Raw genomic sequence first — 24401 nt, 5'->3', positions numbered from 1 at the left:
ACACTCTACCTCATCCCAGATCATGCCAGCCAAAATCAACTCCAACAGTGGAGATGACCTCTGGGAAAACAGCCTGCAAATTGAGAGCTAACATTTATTTACTTTCTTCTTCCTGGAATGGTGACCATGGCCCTCAGACTGCTCAGTTCACACTAATAGCTCACCGTGCACAATCTAAATAAAGCGAGGACCCTAAGCTCAAGTTTCCAACTGGAATAGGCAGGTTGAGTCAAGACAGGCACAGGTTTACAACAAACCATCAGGCTGAGGATAAACAACAACTGGCACTTGGCTTCCATGTCTGGAAGGCGCACTCCTCTACTGCGGCAGCTGGCCACTGTACCAGGCGTGGCGGCCACACCTTCGGTTCCAGAACTCAGGAGGCAGAGGGAGGTGAATCTCTGCGAATTCGAGGTCAGTCTGGCATACACAGTGAGTTCCAGAAGAGCCAGGCTATGTACAGAAAGATCCTGTCTCAAAAGACAAGACAAAAAAACCTGGCGGGGAGGGGGAGAGGAGATGCCGGCACACATGCCCCTGCCATTACTGTTTGCCTAGTATCATCCAATCAAATATGTGAAGCAGAGCTGACCCAAGGCCCATACTTCAGAACCTATAATCAAAATGGCCTGGCCAACCATGGTGGCGAATGCTTTTTATCCCAGCTTGGGAGGCTGAAGCAGGCAGATTTCTTCAAGTTCAAGTCCATCCTGCTCAGCATAGTGAGTTCTAGGCCAGCCAGAGTTACAGAGTTTGAGTTACCATGTCTCAAAGTGAATGAATGAATGAATGAATGAATGAATGAATGAATGAAAAGGTAATGGATTGGAACCTCTAGATCTGCACCTCTCTACAGAGTAACAGTGACTCCCACCCTAGTACTCACCAGTAATGACTTCAGTCAGATCCATATCTCGAGCCTTTCGGAGCAGCCGAACCAGGGCGGGCACACCATCACAGTTTTTTATGGCAATCTTGTTGTCTTGGTCACGTCCAAAAGAGATATTCTTGAGAGCGCCACAGGCGCCGAGGTGCACTTCCTTTTTGGGATGATCTAGCAACCCTACCAGCACCGGGATTCCTTTGAGCTTCCGCACATCAGTCTTCACCTTGTCGTTTCGATAGCATAAGTGCTGCAGGTACGCCGCAGCATTGGACTTCACTGCATCCAAGCGGAAGCCTAGCATGGCAATTACCTCTGGCAGCTCCGGCTGTCTCCAATTTGGAGGTGGGGGAACGCCCTTGCGAAGGCTATCCAAGCTGGCTAAACTTCCCCGCTCATGCTGAGCCAAGGGGGCCCAGTAGTACTGATCAGGCGGCACCTCCTCCCCAATCATGTCTTCATAGCTCCTGGGTTTTCAGAGAACCAAGAACCAACAGTTAGATCTGGCTTCTGGGTAACATCTCTGTTACCCATTCTCTTCAAGGCAGGATCAGTCCCAGCTCTGCACAAAGATCACGGATCTCCTCTGTTTGGTCAATACGGAATGCTTTTGTGTGAGTGCAAGTCTTGTTAAGGGCCCTCTACCTTACTCTTTGAGACAGTCTCTTAGCAAATCAGAAGCTGGCTATAAACTAGACTCACTGTCCTGCAGTACCCAAGGATCCTCTGATCTCTGTCCCCCAGTGCTTGGATCACAAGTGTGAGCCACCACAGAGCTAAGCCAGCAAACTCATGCTTGTGCAGAAAGCATTTCACCAAACTGAACCAGCTCCCCATGCCCAATTTTAATCATTCAAAAGTAGCCTGTATTTACACTAAAACCATTTCTCTTTTTTTTCCTGTGAAGTTTGCTGATTGAGAAAGACAAGCATTTAGAAATGTAATCACAAAAAGAACCAATCCTGATTCCTTAGTATTTACATCTGACAGCTACTAACTTCTCTGATTAAAATGAAAGAAATCCTTGGACGGAAGAGTTAAGCAACTGATTCCACATCACGTAAGTGAGCAAATAAAACCCGAGAACAGCAGGTCTTACAGGCATAGCACTGGGGAGACAGACACAGGATCACGAGTCTGAGGCCAGATAGCAAGTTCCTAGCAATCTAGGCCACAAACCAACACATTGTCCCACCCCTGCAGCCCCCCCCCCAAAAAAAAAGCCTTTGAATAGTTCTTAAATCCTTAGCTGAACAGGAAACAAGGCACTTCCACACAGGACACAGCTGGTAGAACAAGACCATTAGGCACATTTCATATGTAAGCTCTCCCCTGCCCTATTTTGGAAATTCAAAGAAGCGACCAAAACAGATGAAGGAGCGCACAGTAGTGCTAAGGAGTGTAACCCTGAACACTAATGGTCACAGTTTACTGAGGGCTCAGATGCTACATAGACGCATGTGCTCCAGAAGGAGTCCATCCTCCAACTTCTACACTTCTAATTCTGCCAAAATGGCATCTACACACCAACATCTAACCTACCGCCAGCACTTGGATCAGGAGGATGCTGAAAGAAGTCAAATGAAAATCGTTTCCTATCTCAGTACTCCCAACAACCACTAGAGGGTGAGTCTGCCAAACTAGTATTTATTCAAATGAGGAAGGGAAGAGCCCATTATCTGCGAGTTCATCTCCCACTGGGGAGAGCAAAATCTACTGTGTGGGACTCTCCATACAACCACCCCCACTGTCACCAGACACAACGTTAGCCTGGCCCAGCTTGGTGGCACACGCCTGTAATCCCAGCTCTCAGGGAGGCAGAGACAGGCTGATCTCTGTGAGATCGAGGCCAGCCTGGTCTATAAAACAGTCCAGGACATCCAAGGCTACACAGAGAAACCCTATCTTAAAAAAAAAAAAAAAAAGCCTACCTACCAGGTATCAGCGCTGACCATTAAACCATGAAGGATTCAGTGGGACAAATAATTTAGTTAGAAAAATAAATAAAATTTAAAATGTCCCAGCCTGGTCTACAAAGGAGTCCAGGACAGCCATGGCTACACAGAGAAACTCTGTCTCAAAAAAATAAATAAATAAATAAAGTAATATAAAAATAAAATGTCATTGAAACAAAATAAAGTTGTTTTAAAAGCAGATTATAAACAGTACATGAAAAACATGTCCTTTTAATGAGAGAAAACAGGACACAAGAAAACTCCAAGGATACAGCAAACCGCTCTTCCTGAGAGAACAGTGTCTCAGCTGTGTGATGAGCATATCTTTCTTGTTTAAGATAAGCAACTACAAAAATAACTGCTCCTGCCCAATTTTTTTTTTTTAGTCACTCAATGAAATCTATCTTTATACTTCCTTCTTCCATAGGCAGTACAGATCAAGAGTCTTTTCTTTTATGAATAACAAAACTGACCAAATGATCAAATAACTTGCTTAAGGCTCTATGGATAACGGCAGAAACCAGACCAGGGTTTTTAGTTTCAGTGCTTTTCACACTAATCACGGCCTCACTGTGTAAGTTTGACCTTGCACTACTCTAGTAGGCCTGAACAGGAAGCAGAAGACGTGCTTGCTAGTCAAGCAGGATTCCAATGCCACTCTGGAACAAACCAAGAGCCAAGACCCAAGCCCTCTCTGTGTGAACGGCCACTTCAAAGGGCAAGCAGGGAAGGGCTTGGCCATCCACACCCATCAATGTCTAATCTCTCTTTGTTAAGGAAAGTCAGAGCGCGAAGACTTGTACTCCAGCCCCACAACCTAGGCAGACTGTTCCAGGAATAGCTGCTATCTACCTCTGGCTAACTTACTGCTGCTAAGCTCTGGCGCCCCTTCAGGAATAAAAGGTGAGTCACATGGGAGTTGACTGGGCTAACCACGCCCTCTGAAAAGCGCCAGTGACTCAGGCTTAGACAGGAGGGCCTCTACTCCTGTCCCAGACCAACTCAGTTTATGGTTGGCCAACACTATCTAGTATACATTCTGAAGTAAGTGCCAAGACCTTTGCTTTGCAAGGCCATGAACCTCCGCACAAAACTGAGTAACGCCTGCCAGGGCGCCTCTATCAAGATAACTAGAAATCTTCTCTTATTTCGTGGCTTGAAAATATAGACTCGGATTTAGTCTCAGGTTATGTTTGTAGCCCAAAACCAAACATGTTTTTTTGTATACACACAGATCTAAGAATTTCTTAAATAACCTTTAAAAAATATGAAAACGAACCCAAGGTACTAATGAATAGCACACCAAGTCTAACACGGGCCCTTGAGGAACGGCCAAGCGGCCGGGGATGCTGGGGCACGCCTTTAACCCCAGCTGTCTCAGAGGCCACCCTGTGTCTCAACACCAACAAAAAGAAAGGGAAGAGAGGGAGACCCTTAACCCCATTCTAAAACAGTCTTCCAAGGCAACTCCTACTCATCCACACAGTAACCACGACACAGGCATGTCACCAAAGATCACCTCAAAGAAAAAGACCCTTCAGAATGGACAGTCGCTTAGTGACCTTTGGGAGTTGTTACTAATGGACAGTACAGGAGGACCACTCCCAACTCACTGCCTTCATAAAGCCCTAACTAACTACAAAGGGCCAGGGCTTCTGTGAGATTATAAACATCAAGATTAGAACTAATGCAAGGAAAGCTCTTAAACAAAGTCCTGTGTTCTAACAGCAAAGCAGTAGCTAAACAGGCACTCACAAACAAGAGCGTGACATTTCCTGACCCCAGCTTTGGACTCTTCACCAAGAGAGAGACAGATCTTAGGCGGAAGTTACAGCATGGCAGGCCAGTTCTGTTTTTTAGGGACCAGTAACCACCACTAATCACTTTTTTCTTTTGGGTTTTGTTTATAAATAGTCAACACAATAGCCCAAACAGGCTTTAAACATCCTGAGATTAATATTGTATCAGCTTCCTCAGCAGTGGAATTACAAGCATAAATCATCTGGCTACTTTCTCACCAAATGTGGTGGCACACCTGTAATCCCAGGATTTGGAAGAAGAATAAAGAAGGACCAGGAGTCCAAGATCATCCTTTACTACACAGCCAGATCGGTGGACAGCCTGAGCTACCAATACGTGGTCTCAAAATGTAATAGCACACAGACAGAAAAGAATCACTTGGTATAACTGAAATAGGACTCTGACAACAAGAAAGAGTAAGACAGCAAACCAACAGTCATTGTGCTTTCCAGGAAAAGGAAAGGAGCCTAAGTGTCCACCAGTGGTCACCAATCCCCCAAAGCTCTCAAAACAAAGCCACCCTTCCCCAGATGGGAAAAAGAGGAGCCTCTCTTCCCTCACTCCTGCTCACCTGAGGCGGCGGCGAGGGTCTGAGGGAGTTCCTGTGCGACGGGCAGTGCCATAGTCAGACATCATGCCATAATCAAGGTCATCGTAGCCCATGCTGCGCTGGTCGTCCTCCAGCCCGTACGGCTCTGGGTGAAAGCGATGCAGATCCACACTGCTCCCTCCTACTCGAACCTGGGGCTGGGGCCCATACACATCTTGTCTACTGGGGGCCCGGTAGCCTTCCATGCTGGGCCTGTACCGCTCCTCAATTCGGGTGACCCGGGACAGACTGCCATAGTTGTCACTGCCACCGGGGTAACCATCCTCGTAGTGTCGGCCGTATCCATCTGGAGGGTAGTGGAAGTTTCTAGGAAGAGTTGCAGTGCCTGCCTGCCCCACATAGGGACCAGGGCCCCCGTTGCCATTCTTGCGGAAATCACGGCCCAGAGTCTGGATGTAGTTGTTGGAGACGGATGAGGCATCCATGGGCAGCCCATCTGGTCCCATGGGGACTGGCTGTACTGTTCGCGTTGTCACTGTCTTCACAACTTTCTTGACCTTCAGTTAAGGAATAAGAAAAAGAAAACCAATTCTTGAAGGAAATGAAGAATCTAAGTTTAAATTCCACACTACCCTAAAAAACAAACCCCCACGTTCTAGGTCTTCACATAGAAATGTCTCAAGTGTCATCTATGCCTCTCTTACCCAAGTGAGAAAACCACCTTGTCACTAACTCCTAGGGAAACTAGTATGAGTGTCATACTCCCTCTTCCCACGGTCCTCTCACCTTCTTTTCTGTTGCACACTGATAGCTTTCTCTCTGGCATCAGTGCCTTCGCCCCCCTAACTGGCTCGCTCCTCTACTAAAGACCACCAGGGGCCCATCACTTGAAGGGAGGCAGAACTCGCTTACTGTGGTCTCCGTGCGCCTGGTCGTCCCATCATCCGAGGTCTCCACAGAAACAACAGACATGGCTCCTTCAGGGTCCTCCTCTGTGTAGGTTTCCACAATCTGCCCTGGCTCCTGCATCCTGGGGATAGTGCTATACAGAAGGTGATTGTGGTCCTGTGAGAGAGAGAAGAGTGAAGCTATACTAAACCTCTGCAGTAACAGTCCAGCCTAGTAAGTAAGAAACACTGGGGCTTCTAGTTTCATAGTAGTTTTCATGCATCTCCCATTGGCCTCAAGGGTTGTAGAGTGTTGTCACCTTTCACCTTGTACAAAAAGGCAGGGCACACCTTTAATCCCAGCACTCTAGAGGCAAAGATCTGCCTTGTGAGGTCAAGGCCACTCTAATATACACAGCAAATTCCGGGTCAGCCAGGACCATACACTGAGCCACCGTGCTCAATAAGTAAATAATAACTTGTGTAAAAGGAGGGTAAATATAATTTCCCAGTACTAGGTATCTAACAACATAAATAAAAAGAGGTAACTCAAATCATGCAGACATGACAGAGGCAGCAGATTTGACTTCCCATTCTTGTCACCTGTTTAAATATAAACCGTGCTGTCATGTCTACATCTGAATAATACTCCAAAAAGAACAGCTTAACCAATAAAGACCTTTTAAGATTAAAACATAGTAACAATAAGAGGTTTTGTTTTGTCTTGGGTGGTACTAGGAGTTGCATGTGGTGTATGCTAGGCAGGAATTCCACCTTCTACTGAGCAATCCAGAACCTTTTCTTACTTTTACTTAGGGATACAGTTTCAATAATTTCCTAGGCAGGCTTCTGATCCTCCTGCCTCAACCTCCCAAAAGACCAGGATTAGACTTGAACCACCAGGCCCAACAAGGCTTATCTTTTGATGGTTTGATGTTATTCACCAGATACTCCCCCGTCAGATTTTCGGTAAGCTTTCCTACAGTGTAGAATCATGGTCTCCCTCAAAACAACTGCAGTACCAGAGGCTCAAATGAGACAGGAGTGCCGTGATAAAAGCCAATGATTTTTTTTTTAAACCAACAAAACTATGTATAATTTGGAATGGCACCTTTAACTTTCCTAAACTGAAGAACTAATGAGCATTTATAGTAAGCACTCCGGAACACCAATACAATCGTAAAGGCTGGAGAAGCAAAAAGATATGAATAAAGCCATCCAGACCTTGAGTCAAAACAATTACCTGGGGTCCGTTGAGTTTCAAATCTGAAAATTTCTGTCTCTCAAGGTCAGCATCGCCCACAAAGCGGCCGTTCTGAAACACAGCCCACAGGACAATTTATTTTCTGGCCTTCCTTTGTTCTGTCAAACACAAACATCTTTCTTTCCAAAAGAAAGGGCTTTAAAGAAGGTGTCTGTGGCCTGAAACTGGCATCAGCACTCATAAGGAACAGTGGTGACACTCCTTAATCTTAAGTTACCACTTCCTCAAAACTGGAATCAGGCCTAAAATTCTGGCACGGTGGGTCTCTGGAGCATAAGAGTGTGAGTTTCATGAGAAAACAGAGCTTGGGGTCAGTAGGCTGTATCTCTAGTATCTTTGAGCAGTGCTTGGCGTAGGAGAAACATTCAACAAAATTTTGCTGAAAAAACAGCACCGACTCTGATAAGCTCCCTACACACAACCTTTGGGAAAGTCCTAAGAATATAGGAAAGTTGGAAAAGCTACATTGGGTGGTTCCCAAAAAAGCTTTTATTGTTTTAGGAATCATCATGCTCTGCTACCATGGGAAACTCCTATTCCAGAAAGCTTTTTAAAGAAAGCAAAGAGTTAATATGAAGGGAAGTCCTGGGCAACGGCCTTTAAGAAGAATCTGAACAGCTTCGTCAAGTCACAGCAAGACACAGTCTAAGACATTCTTAAGTTGCTCTTTCTCAAGCACCAAGGTGTAATGACACTGAACAAATAAAAGCGCATTTCTTGCTCTTCTCCCAAGAGAATACAGGAAGATCCAAGAACCATGGGATTCTTCCTCACCCATCCTCTTCACACATAGTGTAATGCTGCAGGAGGAGGAAGTTAAACTTTGCTTTCAGGAAGAAGGAAGGGTGTGGTTTCATTGCTGAGCAGAGGTTAAAAATAAAAGAGCAAGAGAAAAACCACTAAATCCTGGGATTCCCCACTACCTAAAAGTCTGAGCGACCCCACTTTCCCTCAGTCTAACTCATCCCCATCTCTCTACTCAAGTTCTTGTAAATTTCCCTGGATACTGCAAACATGTATAAAACTTTTTTTTTTTTCCCCACACAGGGTTTCTCTGTATTGATCAGGCTGGCCTTGAACCAGATCTGCCTGCCTCTGCCTACCAAGTGCTGGGATCAAAGGCCTGTATCACCACACCTGGCTAAAACATCTTTTAAATTCATGATTATCCACAATTCAAATTATGTACACTAGTTTAAAGAGGAAGCAAGTAGCTGTGCATGATTATAATCCTCGCACTAGGGAGGCAGACGCAGGAGGATCGCCAGTCTGAAGTCAGTCTGAGCTACACACCCACACCCTGTCTTCAGATACCCTAAGGTCTGAAAAGCTGCTTAGCGGCCGAGGATCTGCCTAGCATGCACAAGACCTTGGGTTCCATCCCCAGCTCTTCCCAAGTAAGTAAATAATGAGTTTAGGATGTAAGTGTGCTAGAGCACTTGCCTAGCACCTTCAGGGCTCCAGGGTCAATCTCTAGCACTATAAAATATATAAATTAAAAAAATAAATAAGCAGTTAGTTAAGAGAACTAAGTATAAGCGCTGCTCTAGTTCGAGACCTCTTCAGAGTCAGTCTACTAAGCAGCGGCATGCACACACGCGCGCACACACACACACAGAGATAAAACCTCAGACAGATTACATCACATCACAGTGCAGTCAGATATAAACCACAGGAAACACAACATAGTTCTCATTTCTAACACCAGTCTCCTAGGTCACATCAGGCAGCCAGCCCAGAGACCACTGGCTCCAGTGGTGACCTGGTTTAAATAATTGCATAACACTCCCCCCTCCAGTGCTAACAATGACCCCTCCATCCAAAAAGATTCATCCAACAGTAAGCACACAGGCACAATAGGGAACAGAATATACAACTTAGGAACACGGAAACATTTTCTGAGAACAGATTGATCTCTGGATGAGAGTGAACTAGAATCCAAGCCACCTAACTTCCCCAGCCACCAAGTAGACATTCTTTCCTAATTTTTGACCCTGAGAGATATTTCAAAGAAAAGAGAAGTGACTTGAACATAGCTCCAAAGTGTTCTACCATAACTAAAATTGCATTCCTGCTCAGAAAACCCACTCCAGCAAAACAGGAAGTCACAAAGGGTTTCAGCTCAGATCAGCAACACATCCCTCATCTGTTAATCAGTGTTAGCCCTGGCACAGTTCACCCTGCAGTGTAAGCACTGGATAGCCCAGGGCCAGTGGCATCTCACCAAGGATCTCTTGGCCTCTCTTGTGACCATGCAAAGCCCTACCTGCAGGTCTGATGGAGAGGGGGTTACCTGATGCCGACGGGTGAGGGTGCCGTTGGCCATGAGTGAGTTGACATCTTGTGGTGAGACCCGGACGCGTTCCAGCTGCGCCGAGACATGGCGCCGTTCCTCTTCCAGCGCCCGGGTCAGCTTCTCAAACTGGGCCTCTTGTTCTTTCACAGAGGCCAAGATGCTGGCGGTCGACTCCACCTCTGAGTCGTCCATGAAGGTTAGGGGAGGAGCCGCCGCAGGGCAGGACAAAGAGTAAGGTGGACCACAGAGGGAGCAGAAAGGAGGGAGTAGGTCCCCTCACTGCACACTATTGGGGGTGGGGTGGGTAAGAGAGAGAAGAGAGAAGATCACAGGTCAGAGAAGACAGATGAACTGTTAATCCCCAGCGCCACAGCGCCCTCTGTGGTTGCACTGCAGAAAGCAAGCCGCCACCAAGGAAGCTTGGGAGCCGCCACCAATGCTAGATCCGACAAGGGCCCTTTGCCTGCTGCCCTCTTCCACGCTCCATACCAACCCCTAATGTCGTGGCAGCTGAGCAAAGTCTCCACACTGTCGGCCAGGCATAAGGCTACAGCATAGGGTTAAAATTACATTATTTTTTTCTGGAAATATTTGCAGGCATCAGTCTGACCAAAGCCTTAACTCCCTGGTACAAGGAGACACTTACTGGCCACAGGGACACGCCAGTTAATGGAATCAGCCAGGTGTGCTGGCGCACGCCTTCAATTCCAACACTTGGCAAACAGAGGCAGGCAGGTCTCTGTGAGTTCAAGGCCGCCTGCTCTACAAAGAGAGTCTAGGACAGCCAAGGCTACACAGGGAAACCTTGTCTCAAAAAAAAAAAAAAAAAAAAAAAAAAGCTGAAAGACAGAAGAACTTAAGCCTCCATGTCTCATACATTTATGAAGAGGCCTTCTATCTTCTAAAGCTTTACTACATTATAGAAAGCAAACTGCTAGATAAAACAACACAGTGATAGAACCACAGAACACTGTATTTTAAAAACCAGCTTTGCTTCTAGTTCTGTCTGCAGTATGGGCCTGCCTTCTCAGGAGGCAGAGGATCACAGCTTCGTGGCCTGACTGCACTACAGAAGCTTGTGTCCAGCCTACGCAACTTAGCAAGATCTTGTCTCAAAGTTTTTGTGGCCAGGTGTGGTAGCTCATAATTTTAACCCCAGCACTTGAGAGGCAGGTACAGATGGATCTCTATGAGTTCAAGGCCAGCCTGGTCTACAGAACAAGTTCCAGGATAGCCAGAGATACATAGAGAAACCCTGTCTCAAATAGATGGATAGCTAAAGTGTGTGCTGCTGAACAGCAAACTATGGGAACATTTTTCTCCCTTATTCCCTATTCTCTCACCAACCCCCTAAAGAAAAGAAGACCCCTAAAATAATGTTTAATTCTCAACAAACACATATTCCATACACACCTGTTAGAGGGCCGTAACTGATTGATTGGTCTAACACAGAGAGCAGCCCAGTCTAGAATCAAATAAATCATGGAAGCACCCAGCCACCTCAGCAAGCAGCAGGCAGGAAGAAGACAGCTGCAGAAATATTTGGTGGAAAAATGAGAATGGGAAGAAAATAAACTGTACCCAATGAATAAACACAAGAGGAGTAAGGGGAGGTATTAGAAATGACAGGGGGTTATTTAAGATGCAATTTCTAATTGTTTTATGTAAAAATACCCTTTCAACTTTGCTGTGTTCAGATATGTGGGCTCCGGATATAGGGTTAATTAAAGCAGAGACTGTCACCTACACTTCCTCTACTAGTAATCCACGCAGAGACAGACTAGGTTATACCGTATATAAAACTCCACATATCCTCTCTGTCAGGCAACCAATTTGGGGGTGAAATTTGTTGTTGGAGTACCCAACCTCCTCCTTCCCACCCTTAAGGCAGAAACCTCCAGGCCCAGTCCCAGCATGCCCACAAAGACATTGAGAAAGCAGTGCTCTAGTCATGGTAGGGAAGGCATGTGGGGACTAGCCTAGGCCGAGCCTTGTGCTTAGGCTCCTTTCCCACGCTTCCCAGAGCCCCACCAAACACAAAAGCCTGGGCCTGTGTGCCTTAAAATGTACCCAGCATCCAGCAAGCAAGAGTACCCAGGGCACACTGATGAAGAGGTGCCCAGTAAACTGAGTTAACGCAGTAACTAAATCCAAGAACATGTTCAACTGTCCCTAAGTCCCTCCTACCCAGCCCTGGGCGCCTACAATCACATATCAACCACCGTTTTTACTCAGCCCAAAGCCCAAGGCCACCTTCTCATTCTCCTACCCCACATTCCAAATAGCCACCCAAAGGGCTTCCTTCAATAAGTCCTTTTTTTTTTTTGCTTTTGTTTGTTTGTAACAGTCTTCCAGGCTAGCCTCAAGCTCACTGAAGCTAGCCCTGAATTGCTGCTCCTCCTGCCTCTACTGCCCAAGCTCTGGAGTATAAGAGTTTTTCACCATTCCTGGCTTGTTTTAATTGCTTCCTTGTTGTCCCTATTTCTTCATTTCAAATGCTTGCCCTCATCCACTATGTCCAGTGACCTATGAACCTTCTGCATCAAGAGAGACTTCCAGTTACTGACTTTAAACAGGGCCTGGACTGCAGCTACACTGTGGCAGCCTCCGCCCTGTAATCTTCTTGCTAATAAAAGCCCAGCCACCACTGTGGGGCACAGAGAAGCAACACTCCCTGCCACAGAGAGACAGGGTTTGTAGCTATGCCATAAATGACCACTTTCTCTCCCCACACTTTAATTTGATACAGGGAGCAAAGGAAAGTTAGAGGAAACGCTGAGGAACCTAGGTTACAAAGCAGGGTCTGGAGAAACACTGCCTCCACCATCCCAGCTTCAAAGCCGACCAGACGCCTCTCAGAGGAAAAGACAGTCAAGGAGAAAAAGGGGTCACGCTCCTAGGTCTTTAGCCATGGACAGATTTGTGTTTAGAAGAGAGAAGCAGTGGCTCTGTGAGACAGGATACAACTCACATGACTGGTCCCAGTCCTGGCTTATGCTACGGTCATTCTCATCTGTGTGCTGTCAATAGCAACAGCCCATTCTAGGTCAGAGCTGCTGTGAAGACTGCATGAGATAGTGTGTTCTACGAGGTGACGTGTTAAGTTGTTTCAAGAGTTAGTTTCAGTCTTCCAATTACATTACTTCATGGTAATGTCTCAGCCCCAAACTATTTTGTAAAGTACGAGATGAAGTTAATCGGATCAAGAACACAACTGAACTGCACAGAGCAGATGAGCTGGTTCCTCTACTCCAGCTCTGTGGACGACGAGGTCTTCACTAAACCAGTGTTTCTCGGACAGAGGGTGTCTCTCTAGTACCTGATTGTCACTGTGGCAGTACAAATCTGCAACACTAACTCTATTTCTTCCTCAGGGCCTTACCAGTTTGTTACCTCAACAAAGAGAACACAAAAAAATTTCCAATGCCTGAATGGCTTACATTTATTGCCTTGGCAATCACAGAAACCATAAGGAAGTTCAGTTTTACTGCAAATGTGAAAACAGACTCATAGGTGAAAAAATTAACCAACTTCCTATAGTTTGTAGCAAATTTAGAATTTAAACCCAGGGCTAGAATATTTCTAAAGCCCACATTTTCTTCTATATCGTGCTGCTTAAATACAAGTACAAGTCCAAGCAGGGCATATTGACAAATGCCTATATTCCCAGCATGTATGAGGCTAAAGCAAGAGAACCACAGGTTCAAGCCCAGCCTGAGGCTACAGGCCACCACCCTTTCCCAAAAAAGAATGAAGGAATGAATGGTCCAAGGCCCTTTGACCTACACCTTCCTAACTATTATAGGAAGAGGAAGGGGGAAATATCCATGTCTGTATAAATGCAAGGAAGAGAAAAGGAAAGCATATATATATATATATGGGAAGCTACAGCTATGACATGACAAGCTATAGCTGTCTTATGAGCAGAACGCTCATAACTTGATGTCTCCTCTTCCTGCCACATACCATAAAGACTGTGCTAGAGACCAGTATGCAAACCACTAACTGACTTTGGCTAGCATCAAAAAAGTCCTCTAAGATGTACCTAGTCCTACAGCCCATGGGGGGGTCTCCCATTCTCTGAGGAGAAGGGAAGGGGGGATAGAAGTAGGGGGGTGTAAGGGGGGATTGGGGGAAAGGGGAGACTGTGATAAAAATGTAAAGTGAATAAATAAATGAATGAATTGAATAAATAAATAAGGGAAAAGTTCTCTTAGTCTGGTGAAAGAAAGAAAGAAAGAAAGAAAGAAAGAAAGAAAGAAAGAGGGAGGGAAGGAAGGAAGGAAGGAAGGAAGGAAGGAAGGAAGGAAGGAAGGAAGAAAAACACACAACACACAACACACAGACAAACAGGGTAGTTCTCTAAGTTTGGTCTAACCCCTTCCCAAGTTCAACATTAATGTTGTGAAACAGATACTTTCACCAAAAATAGATCACACCGTGGACTGTTTAATCTTGTCACTCCCCTGACAGTGTGTTTTCTGAGAAGAGCTGGGTTGCCTTTAACAGGCACAGGTCTTTACTGTATGGACCCCACCCAATCGAGAAAGCCCTTCCAGGTCTACACCTCATTCATTCAAGTAATAGCAACGACAAAGTCAGTCTCTTCTGTTGGAACTTCAAGGTCTATTAAATTAAATGTCCAAAAGGACCAAAGATTCAGACAGTGCCAATCACACAGCAGGGCACAATCCCTGGAATGGTTTGTTGTACTGTAAACCAGCTAGAGAACTCTACTTGGGCAATGAGATGGTTCATGGGGTAGGACTGTTGCCACCAGACCTGATGACTTGAGTTGGATTCCTGGGACCACAGGGTAGGAGGAGAAAGCTGCTCCTACAAGCTGTCCTCTGGCCTCCTCACAGGAGCTGCAGTACCCATGTTCCCAGACATATGCACACACAAATCGCTAAGTGTAATAAAACATGCTTCAGAGAAGTCTAATTTGGGATGGGCATAGTGACTCACATCAGCACTTGGAAGGCTGGGTCAAGAGAACTGCTATAAGTTAGAAGCCAGCCTAGGCTACAGAGTGAGACCACAGCATCAATCAATCATTATCATCATCATCATCACAGACCACGGGCTTTTAGATCTTAACTATATCCAAGTCTCAGATCCAACATTTACACAATCTTGGACAAGGTACTACTTAATCTAAATCTCAGTTTTCTTCTCTGTAAAACAAAACACGTAAGGGTAGTAATGAAAACTAAATGAACAACCCATATGAAGTGCTTAGAGAAAGCCAAGACATATGCTATGGAAAGCCACTGGCAATGTAACTGTTGTAGTTATTAATTACTACATTTGGACACATGGAACTTGAATGTCAGTGGAAGAAACCACATGCCCTTCTGCTCCCATGCCACCACCGGAATTCTTTACTTTTCTTAATGGCAAAGATTAAATGAAACCCTGACTTCAAAAGATCTCGGATCCAATCACTGGTTCTACCAAAAGTTATCTAGGAAAACCAAGAGGAGTTAAACACTGTTTAATTTCCATTACCCTCCTTCCAGAGCTTTGTTTGACTATGAATAACACACACACACTCGCACACTCACTCACACTTCCATCAAGCTCAGGTAAACACACCCATACATGGCCTGACTTGGGTGAAGGCTTGAGCACAGCTGTGCTGGAGGAAACCCCAATTCTCCCCAAGTTGAAGAGCTCTCTATGATTCGACCTTCAGGCTCTGGGAAAGAGTACAATCTTTTGTAACCAGTCCCAAAGCTTCCTTTCTTCCTGTAAATACAGTATAAATACAAACTAATGCCACAAATGTATGTTCTTCCTCAAAGCAAACTCCATTTCCATCTCTGAGGATATAAAATGATTTTTTAAAGCACCAAGCCTGTTACTTAGTAACATACAGCAAACAACCTGTAACACTGTGTGACATAACTTTCAGCCAGAAAGGATGTGTCCAAAACTTACAGTTCAATGTTCCTATTCAAGCACACTCCCACAGAAAATTACCATTCTGTTTCTAAATTTCAAACATATTCTGTTAAAAGTTTTTCTAAAACTCCGTATGAGGAAAACTACTGGTACTAGAGTCCAAAGTTGCAGCCCACAGCCCACCCCTCACAAAAGTTCTACCTTCTTAAAATCAGATTAATTATAGTATTTCTCACTTCTCTGTTTAAATTCAGATCCATACTAACCCCATCCCAGGAAGGTCTATACCTGTAACCCTAATACTTTAGCTGAGTGAGACATAAGGATCACAATTCAGGGCATATCTGGGCCACATAAGGAGTTCAAGAAGACCACCTCTCAATTACGGAATTACTCAGTAATTCAGAGCTAAGTACAGTCATAAGACCCTAAGGATTAGTCCTCCATAACACACAAGCAAAGAAAAGCTCCAAAGACAAAAGAGAATGTATCTGTGCCTGTTGCTCAAGTCCGTTCTAGGTCAGCCTGGGCAGCGTAGAATGACAACAATAACAGTACCGTTATTATTATGGCATTATTAACTATTAATAAAATATTATTATCAATCTAAAGGGAACTTTGCTTTACTTTTCAACTGAGAACTACTGAGCAACAACATTCACACTCTAGAAATAGCCCAGTTCTTGCATTTCCCTGAGGCTCCGATTTACGGAAAAGGCTGACCAATGCCCACCTAAGGCTCACTCAGGGAATTAATGGGACCTCTGTGTCTATTACCTTCCTCTGGGGAAAGTAAACACATGTCTTTTAAGCTTAAACTAAACACATGGGACTGAAGAGACGGTGCGACAGTTAAGAAGGCTAGCTGCTCTTCCCCAGGAGCCAAGTGCACTTCCTGGCACCTAGTCGTGCAGCTCACCACTACCTCAAATTCTAGTTCCAAGGGACTCCGTATCTTCTGGCTGCCTGAGGCACCTGCACACATGTGCACTTAAATATGTGCATACACATGAATAAATAAGACAAAAAAAGCCAGGTGGGCCAGGGGCAGCAGCTCACACCTGTAATCCCAGCACTCAGGGAGGCTGAGGCAGGGGATCTCTGAGTTCAAGGACAGCCTGGTTTACAAAGCGAATCCAGGATAGTCAAGGCTACACAGAAAAACCCTGCCTTGAAAAAAAACTAAGAGCAAAAGAGCCAGACAGTGGTGATGGTGGCAAAGGAGAAAAAGAAAACAAAACAACAACAACAACAACAACAAAAACCCTAACAGGTTTTTTTTTTCTGCCTATGTAGTAGCCCACACCTACAGTCTAAGCACTTAGGAGGCTGTGGCAGGGGCATCCTTAGGAGTTGCTGAGAAGCCAGCCTGAGCTCTTAGATGAGCTCCGTAACAGCCTGGGTTACACTGTGTGATTCTGCATCCTTCCCACCCCCACTGGCTGGCATGGCAGCATCTCTTCTGAGCTTGCCAGAGGCTGTGTTCTGGAGCAATGGACCTATGCTGCACTAAAAGGCTCTGTGGCCCTGAGAGATGACCAGGGTCAGGATAACCAGGGCTAAAGGGTTCCTGGGTCAGGGGCCATCTGAAAGGCACAAATCCATAGGCCACAGATGGCCAAGACAATAAGTCTTAGCCACCCTGGCTTGACTCAGCTTCAGGTGGCATGTGGCCGAGCGGAGGGATGAACTTCACTTAGATGTATACACCAGGCTAGCCTACAACGCAGCATTCCTCCTTGTCTCCTGTCTCAGCTTCCTAGAAATCACATTACATCCATTGCAGAATTTAATGTTTGTTTGTTTGCTTTTCTTTTTGATTGTTTCTGGATAGGGCTCTACTCTGCAGTCTAAGCTGACCTGTATATAGGCCAAACTATCTTCAAACTCTTGAAGCCATCCTATCTCAGCTTCCAGAATGTTAAAATAAATGCTGGCCACCAGTACAAGACGGATTTGCAGTTCCTAGTGAAAATTTATAACTAAAAATAGTCTATGGAGACTGGGGAGACAGCTCAGGGGTACAAAGCTGACTAGGAAGGGGGAAGGGCCACAGTAAAAGCTGGTTGCACGGGCAGGAAGATCACTGGAGTCTAGTAGTTTGAGGAAACCACACACTGAAAGATATCAGAAAAGGAAGGGGGAAATTACTTCTATCACCAGGTGCAGTGATGCACGACTGTAATCCCAGCTTTCTCGGAGGTAGAGGCAGTTGGATCTCTGTGAGTTCGAGGACAGCCTGGTCTATAAATAGTCCAGAACAGCCAAAACTACACAGAGAAACCTTGTCTCGAAAGAAAAAAACAAAACAATAACAACAAAACCTCAACACAAATAAGGTTCAGAAACCACATGAAATATTATTCTTGTTCTATTTTCCCCTCCTATGTACCCAAACCCTAGCACATTAACACTGATTAAAATTGGGCTGGCTTTGAAGCAAAGGAAAGGCATGACTCTGTCTAGGAGCCCAGGACTGAAAGGGCAGGGAAAGAAAGCAAACCTGCTTCTCTTCGGAGTTCTATGACACATACACAGGACTGGTCTAACAAGTCCTTCTGCTCTCTCAGGCCAACTCCCTCTCTTCTCCTCTCCTCAGCCAGGGGCTGGTCATCAAGGCCCTCGGCTGGGGCAAAGAACACCGAGTTTTCAAGAGACACGGAGACAGCTAGCTAGATCCCTCTGCAACCTTAGCAAAGGCACCTTGCCTAGCCTAATAAGGAAAAAGCAGGGCTTGAGGAGAAGCCGATAACAAAACAAAGATAACAGTGAGGGTGGGGGAGGTGTCAGACTCCAGGAAGGGGAGAGGCCAAATGCCTTTTTTCTCCCTGAAAAAAGAGGGAGAAAAAAAGGAAAGGCAGTACACATGAGAAGTGAGAAAAATTCAACCTTTGATGACAACACGCAACTCTCCTCGTAAAAAGGGAAATCCTAAAATTAACTGTGACACCTTATATTCTTCAGGCAAAAAATAAAAAATAAATGCAGACAAAAGCTTAACCTTTGGGTTCAGGAGAGGTGATCCAACTGTTTAGAGCTCACATTCTTTGTTTTAAAGATGCATCTCACTAACCCTTTTACTTCCTATCTGGCATTCCTCTTCTCTTTTACTCATCATTGGAAAATAACTTGGAAAGGGAGGAAGCAGGTAACTGAGCCATAATGTATAAAGTCCCTACTTTCTCAAAGCCCCCAAAAGGACAAAGGACAATAGACAGTCTTTCTGCCAGGTTTAGAGAACACTTGCTATGACCAACTGTGACTCTATGAAGAAAGCAATGACAGGAAGCATGAAAGTTTATCTTAACTGTATCAACAGGTAACAGGATGAAATTCTTTCTCCACCTGAATGAAAGATAAAATCCAACCCTAGAAAACTAGAGTACTGAAATCTCCCCATAAAAATTACTAGTAGAATCCTCTTAAGACCTTCTGATCTGATACCAACTTGTCTGTGAGCTGGCCTAGCTAGTATCTGTCTGATGCCTAGCTTCTTTTTTGAAAACTCAGGTGGGCTCTGGTGCCTCTTTGCCTCAGTGGGTATGTCCATTAGTACTCCTTTATTATGATGAGTAAAGCATTTATCAGAAGTAGCATTGCTGATAAGTCATAGAAACATCCTACTCAAGTCCAAAATACTTCTTCCTGATATGGTAGAAGGTGTATGAACTTTCTATGCTTCCTGTGGTTGAGTCATTCTGAGTACATTAAAGTTAAAACAAGGGACTTTTGTTGTTATTTTCTTAAGCATGATAATGACTGTACATACACACCCCTAATCCAAATACAGGTAAGTGTGACAGTGTGACTGAAGCAGGAGAATGTCAAGGCTAGTCTGGGCTATGCAGTGAGCTCCCAGCTAAACAAACACACAAACTAAGGCGCTGGAGGAACCGGGTAGGGAGGGGAGACACCCAGTGTAAGGTTATGGGACAAACTAAATAGAGATGATTGGACGTATGACAGATCTTCTATAGAGAGGTTTATTAGGTGGAGATGGAGGGAGGGAGAGAAGGGAAAGCAGGACATGATGGGGGAAAAGAGAGAGAAGGGGGAAGAGAGAGGGGCGCCCCAATAGAGAAAGGGGAAAAGGCCAAGAGGCCAGGAGCAAGAGAGACCAAGTGTCGGGTTGTCCCTTTAAGGGGCAAGGTGACCACCACGACACCGAACACCCAGGGAGACCTTTGGTTCTTAGCTTCACTTTAAAAGGCAAAATATTCCTCAATTCTGGGGGCTTATATTCTAATTCAGACTAAATTTCTTTTTTTGTTTTGTTTCTGGGAGGGAGTTTCTCCTTATAGCCTTGGCTGCCCTTGAACTCTGCCTCCTGCCTGATTAAAGGCCTGCACCACCGCCTCTCAGCACCAGACTGCTTCTTTCTATAGGGACAAGCACGTAAATCTAAAGGGCCACAACAGAGATTACTCTGTACCAGTCATCTACTTCCCATTGGCAAGCCTCACCTAGAAATCTAGCAAAAGAGCCACAACTGTCATCCCTAATGCACCTCAAGAAAGAAAATCTCACCAAAATCTTCCTCTTGTTTTTAATAGGACATCCCACTAAGCCAAAAGCAAAGATCAGAGTTGGGTGGGAAAGAGAAGGAACTAAAGGGAAGACTGTGCAGGCCAGCATCAGAACAGAGGGGAGGGATTGTTCTAGCGGTATGTTAGCAATCTGCCTCCAGGGCAGCTGTCCTCCTGGGCAATCGAAGGCGGGGTGTGTGTGTGTGTGTGTGTGTGTGTGTGTGTACGCGCGTGCGAGCTCAGGGGCTGGCCAGCTTAACAAGAAGTTGAGGACTCAGCCACCCAATCAACAAAGTGAGAAAAGATGCCTAGTTCACAGCTGGAATAAAGAACAGGAAAATCTAAACAAGACAGAAAGGGGGCAGCAGGAGGAAGACAAGGTGTCACAGGTGCACTACTGCGGTCCCAGGAAAGCCCCACCATCCCCAGTTATGGACAAACACTGGACACCTGCAGCGAGGGGATGCTGAAATCAAGTGGGCAGGGAACACATGTGTGTACAAAGGTGCCAAACAGAAGGGCTCCAGCATTCATTCTTTGTCCCTTTCAGACGCAACAAAATTTCTGCAATGTACATCAACATTATCTAACATCTATGTCCTTCTAGAATTCCATTCTTAATTAAATCTTAGACATCCATAAATACTCACACAAAACTCAGTAAGCTCTTCAATGCTAAGAGATCAAGGCCATTTATATAACTCAAGTGCTAAAATGTAAAAGGCCACAGCCAGATCTCACACCCTCTAATCCCTCAGAGGAGCTAGATACCCTGAGACCCATTAGACACACAAAGGCTGCTCTCTTCTCAGTAGGGCTCTGTAGCGGAGCTACTCTACAGGGACAAAGAGATTTCACAGGAGAACCACAAAGACATCACTCCTCTCTGTTCCCCCACTCCCAGCTTTCTCACTTCCTGTCACAGTAGCACTAGACCACAGTCTCCCAGAAACAAACAAATACAAAGTGCTGGATTCTGGGCTGCAGGCCAACCACATTCCAGGGCACCCTGTCTACCAATCACTAGCTTAGAGCTCCTGCTTTGCCCGCTCCGTTTCTTATCATGTTCAGGAAAACAACCCTCCCCTCAGCCTCAAGCCAACACTGCAGAGGACAAAGCTCAGGCCTTCAAGAATCAGCAGAGAGATACTATATGCAAAGACCTAAGCAAGTGTAGGTGTGGTGGTGGTGGGAGGGGGTGCTAAAATTGTACAAGTTTTTTTCACTGTGGACACACTGAAGTAGGGATTTTAAAGCTAAAGCTCCTATTCCAATCAGCAGAACTACAAGTGGCACATGTCCCAAGAAAGTGCCACCAATGACATGTTGCTCACCAACAGGAGAACAGGACCTCTGTCACACACTCTTCCAAACTTCCCTACACGTAAAACTGACTCCAAAAGCCAGCCCCACCGAGAACAAACAAAGGCAGCCGACTCCACCCTACAGAAAGGCAGTTTATCAAGTTCTGAGGGCAAAGTCACTGACCTCCCAAGAGAACAAGGGGGGCCACTAGCAATTGCCCTGTAGCCCAGGCAGCAAAGAGGCTGACAGCAATCTCAGCTTTTTCCTTACGCCTATGTAAAAAAGGAAAGCCCTGGCTGGCTTTAGAGTCCGCTAAACTGTGTTTTTTCTATTACCTTGCCAGCCCACTGGAAGTCAGCCCTAACCCCCAAAAACAGAACTTTAGACAGAGGTCAAGCTCCATCAACCAGAGATTCTGGAGAGCCAAAGAAGCAAGAACCCTGTGCCCCAGGTTCCATATACAGTGCCTAAGCAGCCAAGCTCAGCAGAGGTACATTCCAAGCCAAGAACTAGTAAAATGCCTTCTTTCTCATATTTTCTTTCCTTCCTCTTCCTAGCCACTCCCACCTTAATCCACTGGAAACACTATCAGCTAAATCCTGAAGCTCTGGCTAAACCTTGATCTCTGGAGCACAAGAGGCAAAAGGCGAGAAAGCAGCACAACTTGGAAGAATTTAGTCCTTATCCTGACCTGAGGCAAGCAGATGGAGAGGTAGGGAAAGAATAAAACAGCTCTTACAGGTCGACTGAAACCTGTTTTATAGAGGCTGTAAAGCCTCTCAAGTTTTCAGCCTTTTACCTAGCTCTGAATGTAACTAATTCTCTTTTTCTCAAGAACATTGAAAAATTGAAATTTTTGTTATAAATATCAGTATTCTTAATGTTTCCTTGCTTCTAGCTCAAACCAAATAAATAAGAGTTGATGATACACTATGAGATGGACATACAAAATGGTATTTTTTCAAGTAGCATCTAAGGAAGTTTTCTGAAATAAAGCAAAAACCTGTTTGTGAGAGAGACCCCGGAGAGAGAAGTAAAGATGCCGCTCTGCATGCTGCTGCTGCTCTGAAAAGGTGCCTGGCAGGCGGGTCTACACCAAACCAAGCAGGTGAGACGGAAAAGGAATGCTGACTCAGAAATGCCATCACCCCGGCGTGTGAGCCACGGAAGGGGACCAGTGCAGCCAACCAAATGCAGTCTTACTTAACTGCACCTGAGATCCCGAGTCTAACTGTTTCTCTGGCTCTTTCAGATGTATTTGGAAAACTTAACCAAAGGGATCATCAGAACATCCCTGGAGGGCCCAGGACTTCAAGATGGGGATGAATCTGTTTTGCCACCTAGCTTCCTGCATCATGCTCCAAAGCCAAAGAAGGAGAGGGGTGAAAGAAGTGGTGGCTCACATCTGTAAACCCCAGCCCTGGGGAGAAGAGGCAGGATGAATGCCCAAAGTTCAAAGTTAGCCTGGAATGATACTTCATCTCAAAAAAAAAAAAAAAAAAAAACACAAGGCATCTGGGAACTTGGAAGGCGGAGGGAGGGGAGGAAAGAATGTGTCTTATAAAGTTAGGCTCCATTCCAACTAGCCAACATCCCACAGAGCACTGAGTGCCTGAGAAGCCAGTGTCACGCCACCATCCAGGCCCCATTCATGTGCCACTCCTTACCCCTGAACATCTTTAAGAACAATAATTGAGAGGGTTTGATGAAGGCACCAGCTGTTTCCACTACTTTCCCTCCCCCTCCTCCTCAGACCACAGTTCAAACTCACATCAAACAGTTAATACAATTGACTGGTCAGTAGGAAAGAGAAGCCTGGACTAAAATAGCAGGAAGAGTGCCAACTGGCCCCACTTGGAATGCGTGCTCGGCTCAATCTGAAAATAAGAAACTTCTGTCATCCACTCCCTTTGTCCAATTAAATTCTCGCTACAATCCACCTTTTGGTGTTCAAATGAGTTTCAGTTTCTTCCTTACAAGTCCTTGGTCTATTTTCAAATCACAGAGAATACAGGGGGAGTGCACATAAATAAGGCTGAATGTAAAATAATGTCTGAGGGATGGGAAGATTTTCTGAACTGCAAAAACAACCTTAGAACCCCCTCCCCCAACAACAACAAGAGAGTACACAGAGGCAAAGGGGAACACAAAACCAAACATAAACATGATGGTAACTACTTCTTCAGACTTTGATACCCACAGGAGATAAGCCACACAGCCCAAGTGTTCAGGATGGAGCGCTGGCCTATCAGGCACACAGGCTAAGTCTATCCATAGAGCTGAAGGAAGAAGAAGAAGAAAAAAAAAAAAGACAGCTCCTCCCCCACCCACATTCCAAGTTGACCAGAATTGGCCAACAAGGAAGTTAGGGAAGCCAGCATTTCCCTTTCAGACAGGAAGTAAATTAGCCCTTCCTGTGAGTTTTAAACAAATTGTACAGCTGGGGTTTCAATGCTAACATCCTCTCTTGAATTTGTTCCACAATTTCAAAACTGCAAGGGGGAAATGGAGACATGGTCTAAAAGTTTCCCTTAATTGGCAACTCAAATTCTCCACACGCTACATATTGGCATAACCTTCACATCAGCATAAACATGTAATCCAAAAACAATATTGGGTAACACTGAAGGAGATAACTTCAAATTAACCAGCTCCCACTCCACATCTATCACCACAAGCGAGTTACTAGTCTACTCATTCCAATTAAATACTCACCCACCTGAGAATTCAACCCCGAGGGGTCAATCATTGGGATTTCGTATTTTCAGAAAGGCTACATACTGATTAACACAGCATGTAGGAAATCATGTGGCCTATTCCTGACAATCCTACCACAACATTCCTTTGACAAAAGGGGCAGTAGTTAGGAAATACACGGGGCCTGTTTGACTGCCCACTAGCTCAGATCATTACTTGGCCTGGATTAGAGCTCTGTGAAAACATGGGCTTTAGTACAGGATGGCTGGAGCAGCATAATGTTAAATCTTTTTTTTGTTTTTTAAGACAAAGTCTCACTGCATAGCCTAGT

General features: G+C 45.2%; 1 protein-coding gene and 1 long non-coding RNA gene across 18 annotated transcripts in view; one reads left to right on the top strand and one right to left on the bottom strand.

Moving 5' to 3' along the window:
- Ctnnd1 (catenin delta 1) overlaps window positions 1-24401 on the bottom strand; it is a 51795-nt gene that overhangs the window by 16498 nt on the left and 10896 nt on the right. For 9 of the 17 annotated variants that reach the window (XM_060390361.1, XM_021642901.2, XM_060390362.1 and 6 more), the window contains 6 exons: window positions 11049-11165; window positions 9633-9921; window positions 7319-7390; window positions 6101-6253; window positions 5210-5745; window positions 887-1350 (listed from right to left, as the gene is read on the bottom strand). In XM_060390361.1, the coding sequence (XP_060246344.1) occupies window positions 887-1350; window positions 5210-5745; window positions 6101-6253; window positions 7319-7390; window positions 9633-9827 (1420 nt within the window). In that variant the 5' untranslated portion in view covers window positions 9828-9921; window positions 11049-11165. The remainder of the gene's footprint in view (window positions 1-886; window positions 1351-5209; window positions 5746-6100; window positions 6254-7318; window positions 7391-9632; window positions 9922-11048; window positions 11166-24401) is intronic. The other 8 variants (XM_021642900.2, XM_021642908.2, XM_021642911.2 and 5 more) reach the window with 4 other exon arrangements.
- LOC132655922 (uncharacterized) lies at window positions 21789-22750 on the top strand. Its single transcript, XR_009593881.1, has 3 exons — window positions 21789-22085; window positions 22272-22481; window positions 22626-22750. It is a non-coding gene; the product is annotated as an uncharacterized LOC132655922 (long non-coding RNA).

Source organism: Meriones unguiculatus, chromosome 8 (genome assembly GCF_030254825.1).
Source record: "Meriones unguiculatus strain TT.TT164.6M chromosome 8, Bangor_MerUng_6.1, whole genome shotgun sequence".
NCBI classification, from domain to species: domain Eukaryota; kingdom Metazoa; phylum Chordata; class Mammalia; order Rodentia; family Muridae; genus Meriones; species Meriones unguiculatus.
This window is presented reverse-complemented; position numbering and strand designations above follow the sequence as displayed.